The sequence below is a fragment of the Bubalus bubalis genome, chromosome 6 (genome assembly GCF_019923935.1).
Source record: "Bubalus bubalis isolate 160015118507 breed Murrah chromosome 6, NDDB_SH_1, whole genome shotgun sequence".
Taxonomy (NCBI): domain Eukaryota; kingdom Metazoa; phylum Chordata; class Mammalia; order Artiodactyla; family Bovidae; genus Bubalus; species Bubalus bubalis.
This window is the reverse complement of record NC_059162.1, coordinates 27,684,670-27,693,372: the sequence shown is the minus strand read 5'-3', so window position 1 is coordinate 27,693,372 and position 8,703 is coordinate 27,684,670. Positions and strand designations below refer to the sequence as shown.

The 8,703-nt window shown below is 46.3% G+C and overlaps 1 protein-coding gene across 1 annotated transcript; it reads right to left on the bottom strand.

The window, feature by feature from the left end:
- Positions 1–2,755: 2,755 nt before the first annotated feature.
- On the bottom strand, positions 2,756–7,896 carry NHLH2 (nescient helix-loop-helix 2). Its single transcript, XM_006058677.4, has 3 exons — positions 7,348–7,896; positions 6,616–6,936; positions 2,756–4,812 (listed from the first exon to the last, which is right to left on the bottom strand). The coding sequence occupies exon 3, from the start codon at positions 4,802–4,804 to the stop codon at positions 4,403–4,405; it is 402 nt and encodes a 133-aa protein (XP_006058739.1). The 5' UTR covers positions 4,805–4,812; positions 6,616–6,936; positions 7,348–7,896; the 3' UTR covers positions 2,756–4,402.
- Positions 7,897–8,703: the final 807 nt, after the last annotated feature.

Sequence of the window (8,703 nt, the reverse complement as noted above, 5' to 3'; positions counted from 1 at the left end):
ATAGTAGAATGTACAGGTCCATTCCAAACTCCCTATCTCTCCCCACACATCCTTCCCCGTGGCAACCGTAAGTTTGTTCTCTAAATCTATGAGGCTGTATCTGTTTTATAAGTTCATTTGTATCATCTCCTTTTAGATTCCACATATAAGGGATGTCATCGATATTTCTCTTTCTCGTTTCACTCAGTATGACAATCTCTAGGTCCATCTATGTTGCTGCAAAAGGCTTTATTTCATTCTCTTTGACGCCAGCCTCATTTCTTTCCATACCCGTTTCCCCTGATCTCAGGCTACTCTTCCTTTCCCAGTGTATCCCACCACCTACTCTCTCTGCTGCTTCCCATCCCGTTCTCCTCCCTGAGCAAGGGAAGGTTGTCCCCCCAGAACTTTTGCCCGTTTTCTCTGGATGTCTCCAGACAGTGGCTGAAGTGAGGGGACATTTGCACATAGAAATATGCAGCCCAGGTGTCCTTGTCAGCTGGGCAAGGTGGGGTCTAGGTTTTCTGGGGAGCAACAATGCCCTGGTAAGTTGCTGAACACTGGGGCCAGAGAGCCGAAGGGGAGGGGAGCAGTGGAAGGAACCATGGTCCCCTGTCTGCCTAGAGAGGGAGCGAGCTGGGGTGAAGGGGGAGGCTGATGCCTGTGGGGCATGGTGAGCCATCCCATGGGCTGTGTTGGTAGCCTGACCACAGGCCAGGTTAACAGGATGTGAGAAGGAAGGGCACTATGAGTGGCAGCTATTGTGGAGACTGCTGGTTAGGCAGAGCTGGGTCTCTACTCTAAGGCTACCTCCTCAGAGAGGCCTTTCCTAACAACTCTATCTATAAGCAACACCCTCCAGGAGTTTGGGGGAGAATGGACACTTGTATATGTATGGCTGAGTCCCTTAGTTGTCCACGTGAAACTATCACAACATTGTTGATTGGCTGTCTTCCCATATAAAATAAAAAAGAATTTTTAAAATAATAAAATAATACCCTCCCCCAGTACCCCCAGCTGCTATTCTCTATTTCCTTACCCTGCTTTGTTTTTCTTCATAGCATTTAGCAATGCCTGCAATTAACTACTGTTTATTTGTTGCCAGTATACTGCTCTTCTCCCTAGACTCTGTGACATTTGTTACTCTATTTTTAGTACCTTAGACTGGCTCCCTGGTACACAGTAGGTCCTCAATAAATACAGGTTGAATGTAAGAGTGCGTGATCACCATTGTCATTATCCGGAGCTACTCCCCTACCTATGGCTGAATACTCAGAGTCCATGCCATGTGCTAGGGAGGAGTCAGTCACCTGCTGGTCCAGCAGAGTGCCAGTGTTGCCCTTCTTTTTAGAGAGTGCTCAGAAGCCTCAGATTTGAAGTGATACTGCAAAGATCCTCTCCTGAGATCATATGGACTGTGTCCCCAGATAGGGATAGGATGTTGCCCTTTGTCCATGCCTGCTCTCCATCCAACTCCAGGGGCGAGAGACTTAGTCTAGAGAGGTGAGTTAATAGGCTCTTCCTGGATGTCAGTGAGAGGATTGTCTTGGTCAGTCGGAAGCTGGGGTCCTAAACCAGGAAAGGGAGCCTAGAAGTTGACTTCGTTTTCTTGACTTAGGAGCAGGGCCGACTTTTCTGTACTACAGTAGAGAAGCTCTGTAAGGACTGGACATAGGCACACTCCTCGAGGCGGGAGGAAGACCTGTGAGCACTCAATCCAAAGACAGTGTGGGTGTGCAGACCAAATGACTAGCCCCTGCTGCAGGGACAACAACTTGGTTCAGATTAAAGGCCAAAGAAGCCACCGTTATTTTTCATGTCCGAGAAAGTGCTTTCCTCAGCTGAAGAAGAGAATGAAGTCTCATTGATCACGTATCTGTGAACCTGACTACAAGATACTGGGATGAAAAGTGAAAAATGCTCAGAATCCCAGACATTTTCTAGCTGTATAACCCAAGCATCCACATAATCACATTTTTTTACTTTGCAACTAGAGATTTGGTGTGATATAGACTCATAATTGATAATATTCTATCTATGTGCGTGTATGTATACACATATAGTTTTTAAGTTCTTCATGTCTTCTTCTTGTAGACAGAATATTTCACATTTTTATATTAAGTATATAGGCCATTGTGGTGTGCTAAAGTTCTCGGAGTAGCAAAGAGTCGGACATGACTTAGCGACTGAATAACAACAACAACATGGGCTTTTGTAAATGATATTCTTCATCTCTCCAGTTTGGTCCACGGTTTAATTAATTTTCCTTACTTGCAGGTATCATGTCCTTAATCTGTGTCCTGATTAGATGTCTCAGCGCTCCAACAGTAAAATGCACCCTATTCTTAATAAGCACCAATAGGACTGAGAGTCATCATACGAGGGGTCTTCTCATTGCCATTAAGTAGTCATGTGACTTAAACACTTAAACTGTTTGCACCTCAGTTTCCCAACTCTAATTTGAGGAAACTGGGTTAGTTACTAAATTTTCTTTTAGACCAAAATTAATCTATGATTCAAGCAATGTTTGAATATAAACACTCTAATTTTTTTCTTCATTGAGAGAAACATGACCTATGTCACCGTCATATGTAGAGCGTCTATTTATAGACGGATCAATGTCCAAGTTCAGGAAGAGCCACAAACATCTCAATACATGTTACAATTTAGTTTTGTTGTTGTTGTTGTTTTAATTAGTTGCTTTCTGAGGAATTGAGTCCATTAAGATATTTTATGCTCAGCCAGTATGTTCATTATTTTTAGACAGTATGTTTAAAATAAAGGAGATAACTTTATTTGATACCTTTATTTATATGCAAAACAGCGCACCATTCATGAGATATGAAAAACTCGTCAGATAGAAACCAGATTATATCTATTTTCACTACAAAATATTGCATTATATAAAGCAACAGAGACACAAAAAAACCCTGAAAAGACTAAATTCTTTGGATAGCAGATGTGGTTCTTTTTTTTTCCCCTTATCTCTAAAATACACTCCTTGTTTTAAGAGTTTCACAGCTGAGAACATGAAACATTATCAGGTTATAGACTTTTCTTTTTGGTTGCCACAGAGGAAAGTAGTTCTGAATTCTTTTTTTTTTTTTTTTTTTTAGGAAAATAACTTAATTTCCTAAAACCATCCCACACACAAACATCACACGCGCACACACACACAAAGAAGCTACTCTCCTTTTAAACGGTTCGCAAAGTACTTTTCAGACATAACTACGGATAAGGATAACAACGCTTACTTTTTAAAAAACTATAATAGTGAAGTGCTAGTGTTGCTGATCTCACAATAAAAGAACCAACAAACATCTTAATATATAAAATATGTTTAGAAACGGGGAGGTATGGGAAATTTGTTATACAAGTGCAATATAATTAGAGCAAAAAGAAAGACCACAGTATAATCTTAACAAACACCGTAAAAAGTTAGACATAATTATTCCACAAGGAGAAAGTGTAAACACTTGACTATAAATAAATTGGCACAGAGTATCCAAAGTAAAATTATCACCACTCTGAAAAATAAATGTCTGAAAAAAATACTCTACTCCTTCTAACATAAATAAAAATAGGTTGTCTTTTTCTAACTGCACCTATGGGTCCACATGTTTAAGGTCACAAATAGATGTTTTTGGATATATAAAGGGGCACTTCGCCTGAAAAAGCAATCAGATATTAAATTTTCCATTTAAATATGGACTCTCCTGTCCCCAGTAGCATCAGACCTTGGGGTTAAAAATCTCACCAAATTCAAATCTCTCCACAGTGTCTGTTCTCAATGTGTCTTTTTAGCCTTACCAAATAGCCCAGGCTTGTCTGTTTCATTTGGATTCTAATATAACCTTCCTTTTCACAACGGAACAGAAAGTTTTCTGTGTTCCACTTTTCTGTGCCTTAAATCTTTGCCCTGGAGGCGATTCGCTCCCCTCCCCTCCGAATGTTTGGTGATTTGTCAATTAGAAAAAATAGCCAGATAGTCTAAAGATAAAAGCCCAGACTCTGAGCTTCTGCCCCTCATCCTTTCAAAACATGAAGATCTGTGGGAGATGAATGCAGGAGAACTCAAAGTCTCCAGTGAGCTAAAGCAACAATCCCTAAAGGGATCCTAACACGTGGAGGGGAGGCCTGGAGGTCACTTGTCTGGGTACCTCCAGGAGGTTCGCCTTGCCTGAAAAACACTCCTTGCAGGCCCCAGGACTCCCCAGACAACCCCACCCTTCTGGAGTCGGAAACCTTACAGAGTCGCCGGGCGGACAGGAGAGAACACAGTGCGAGCCTCCTCCCGGGTCCAAGGCCTGGTGGCCGCCGTCCCGCTGGGCCGCCGCCTCCACCGCCATCCCCGCGGCGGCCGCCCCAGTAGGCTGCGTTTCACCCACTCCCGGCCAGGCGGCCCCTAGCCGCGACCCCGGCCCTAGACGTCCAGGACGTGGTTGAGATAGGAGATGTAGCAGATGGCCAGGCGCAGGATCTCGATCTTGGACAGCTTCTTGTCCGGGGGCAGTGTGGGCAGCAGTTTGCGGAGCTCGGCGAAGGCCAGGTTGAAGGCCTCCACGCGGATGCGCTCGCGGGTGGCGTGGGCCGAGCGGTACTTGGCCGTGGCGCGCCGGCGGCGGCGCTTCTCTTCGCGGCTCAGCTGCGGCGGGTGCGGGTAGAGCGCGGCCCTGCTGCCGCCCTTGCCGTCGGCCTCCTCCACCGGCTCCAGGTCCGACACGCTGCCCAGCACCTTGGCGTCTGCGCCTCCCAGCGACTCCGGATCCGAGTGCGCCGAGCTGGGGTGGTCCGAGTCGGCGGCTTGGTCCGGACTCAGCATCATTTTGGAGGCTGAGGGGAGTCAGAAAACCGATCAGTAAAAGGAAATGGGGGTGGGGGGTCCTTCTTAGGATAGGAGCGAGAGCGGGCGGGGGCCTAACCCGCCGGGCTTCCGCGCGGCCCGGGCCAACTTCCCACGGCGGTCTGGATCTCTCCTCCGAGCGGGTCCCACGGGGAGGGAGCGCGCCGAGGCGGGCAGACCCGAGGGCCAAGACCCGAGCCTCCGCCTGGCGCAGGAGCCGGAGAGGCCTCGCCTTGGCCCAGGCCGCATCCCGGACCTGACACCGCGGCCTCCGGGAGGCTGAGACTGGCCTGCGGGCCTGCTCCGGGGAACCGCCGCCGGCCTGCGAGGCCGCCACCGGGTTTTGTGCTTCCTTCGACTAAATACAACTCGGCCATTCCGCCTGCCTCACTTCTTCTCCGACCCTGACAAACGAATGAATCCGAACGACGAATCCACCTGGGTTTTGCTAGGGGACAGGGAGACACGGAGAACACTTCCCGCCCAGAGGGCCTGGGGCGAAGCCGCGGGAGAGCCGGGCGCCCGCGGGCCTCGAGCGGGCCTGGGGCAAGGGGCGTCCGGGGTTTCAGAGGAACTCAGCCCTGAGCACAGACGGCCCGGAGTGGGAACGCTTCCCCGTACCCCTCGCTCTTCTTCGCAATAATCAAGAGATGACGGAACCAACATGAAGGCTCCTTTCAATAGCAAATGGACTCTTATGCCCTCGCAGGCTCCCGAAGCACCATCTGTCACACAGACAGCTACACACTTCGGGGACCTAGGGACGCGGCGACATGGGATAAGACAATGCGCCCGCAGTCTGCCGACCACCTCCCAGGAAAAGGTCGGCGGCCTGGTGGCTGCAGAAGGAGAGAAAGGAGGGAAGGCATGGGCCGGGGGGCGGGGGGAGGTGGGCGCAGCGCCTTCTGCCCCGGCCCGAGCTGCAACCCCAACCCGCAAAGTTCGGTGCTCCGGGGCGGAGAGTCGGGAGCCCGCAGCGGTCCCCGAGGCCGAGGTAGTCTGGCCTCTGATTCCTCTAAGGATGTGCTCGTAGAAAGGCCGCTGTGCCCGGCTCCTCCTGGGAGCCTGGAGGACCGGCCCAGATTGCGCGCCTACTGGGATAGGTTCGCTCCCAGCCTTGGGGCTTCAAGGAAATTCGGGCTTCGAGAAAGGGTCCGGCAGGCAGGGAAGGCACCTGCTGGGGCTATGCGCACCGATCGCGGGCGCCGGGAGAGCGGACCAGGCTGCCAGCCCCGGGCCCCGCGTGTGCGGCTGGGCAGGAGGGGTGCTAGCCGGGGAATAGGTCGCGTCTGAAACGTGCGGGTTTGCTCCTAGACAAAAGCTGGGGCTGTGCTCTCTGCTTCCAGCGATCTGCTTCCAGCATCGCACTTGCTTAGTTAGGTGCGAATTTGGCTCTAAGGCGGCTTTCATTTCCCTACGAGGAAAACAAGTCCTCTAAGGTAAAATAAAAACAAATGCTCCAAGTGAATTACATGTAACTCTTCGGACTTCTCACGTACACGTTTATAAGTAGAACAGCTTGCAGCTACACCTTCGCCTTGAGAGGGTATAAAGTAGGCGAGTAATGGAAAATTACAATAAACCACAACATAGTTGTAGATCGGATGAAAAGTTCCTGGGTTGCCCTCAAATCATGTTAAATTCTTCTCCAGGTGTCTTTTAAAAATATTCATATACAGCATGTCGTATATGCATTTTGTTTTTTTCAGGCATTCATGAAATACTCTATAAATGCGATATGCATAATCTAACTTAGTTCCAAGCTGGGAAAAAAGCATTTAAAGGAGGCTTACCTTGTAAAAGCCCTTTCGATAATCTTTTCTCCAATCTTTTAGAGTTAAAATCCCAGGGAATAGCGGGGAGAAATTCCGAAATATATTAAAAGCAGCAAATATTTATTACATTCAAAAATGAAAAAGCAGCTGTCATCTCGCTGGTGTCCACAGCGAGGGACGGTATGAATGATTGTTCACTTAGTTGATAGATCAAAAAAACGCCTTTTCCTTTTAATTGTTCTCAAACATTTCGGGAAATTCGTTGTTGTTTTTTTTGTTTTTGTTTTTTTTTTAACGATGTGTTGAAAAGTCTCTTGCCTCTTTTCCTCTTCTGGGTCTCTATAAATAACAAAAGAGATGCAGAGATAAACACAATCACATCAAAGGACTGATTCCTCCACTTTCTAATAGCGGAAGAATCAATAAGAAAGATGGTTAAGATAAGATTCCGCTCCTGTGAGGAGCACTCTTTTCCTTCCTTAATCCGGCTGAGCAGAAACTGGGGAGTGCAAAGCAGAGATGCGATCTTGCTCAGAAGTGATTTTTTTTTTTTTTTTTTTTTGAGATAAGGCTTTGTTCAGCTGATGTCTCCCCCGTTCCCAGAAACACAATACTGTAACTCGGGGCTAAGCTTGCCTCTTCCTCTTCCCTCCTTTACTTGTATGTTGTATAAACAGACACCTATTTCCAGTTTCAAAGTCTTTCAAGGCTTGGTTACATCGCCCACCCCCCACCCCCTCCTTTCTTTACCTTGTAGCAAAATATATAGAGTCAGTGGCTTGGAGATGCTTGGAGAAAGGTTGGTGAAAAGTGAACGTCTCCCGGAGTAACAGTGACAGGGAAGCGGAGAAAGAGGCGAGAGGGTGGGAGAGCCAGAGCAAAGAGACAGAGATGCGTGTGTGGCTTCTTGGCTCTCTTGGTACCAATTGATTCAGCCTGGAGATGGTGGAAGAGATAAAGGCTTAAGAAGGGGGATGGAATTTTTTCCCCTAAATTGATATTTAATGGGAAATCCTATTGGACAGAAACCTGGACATGAGTCACTTAATTGGACTTGACATCTGTCACAGTGTGGGAGTTTTCACAGCCCAAATATTTTAGCAGATCAGATTCCCACTGAATCTGTGCCATAAAATATAACAGTTGAAAGCAGTCCATGATAGAAATCTTAGCCTCTAATCAGAATCTCTAGCCATAACCAGGCTATTTCTCTTTTTCAGATTATTGATGCAATGTAGCTAAGTGCAAATAAGCAACATATTGACTATGGAAAAATTCTCCTGGCATATTATAAAACTAGCATCCTCCCTTACAATTTAGGATAATGTTTGTGTCCTGAACATGGAAATATATATTATATGTGGTGCTACAATAAACATAGGTTTGCAACAACTAACATTTATTAGTGATCATTTACATTTTAAAAGACACTTCAACAAGGTTTGATTAAGCATATTTATGTTTTTGAGAGATATTCTGTCACTGGGCTAATTTTCCTGTATGATTTTAAAAAAGAAAAAAGAAAACCTTTCAATAGATTAAGTCATTGGTGAAACTGAGAACAGAATCCAGGTATTGTTATTTCGGGGATCACTATGTGAGATGATTCTACTTTTCTAAATATGTTTGTTTTTCTCTTCACCCACTCATTCATTCAGCTTAAAATATGGCATGTTACATGTGTTGATTATTGCAGTTCATCGTTGCTTATTTTAACATGTGAATATTTAGCTGTGTGGCAGTGCATTGGGCCAAGATATAAACACTCACAAATCATCAGTGTATTCCAGGACATAATACTTTTGCCTCACATGACCCCACAGCCCTGAATTTATATACTTTATGACAAAAGAGAAAGTCTACTTCAACTATTTGGTCACTTTGTAGAGATACTGTTATTCACCATCAATTACATATTATTTGGAGTCATTTCAGCTCTTTTGATTGTGTAAGTTTAAAAGAAATAGAGTATTGCAGTCTTACTTCTCATCTCTCCAATCCCTGAGGCAGCATTTATGGAGACAGGAGTCCTCACTTTCCCTCTGTGATCAATTTTGCCTTAAAAATGGGATCTATCGTCAAGAGAGGGGGGGTGATCATCCCATT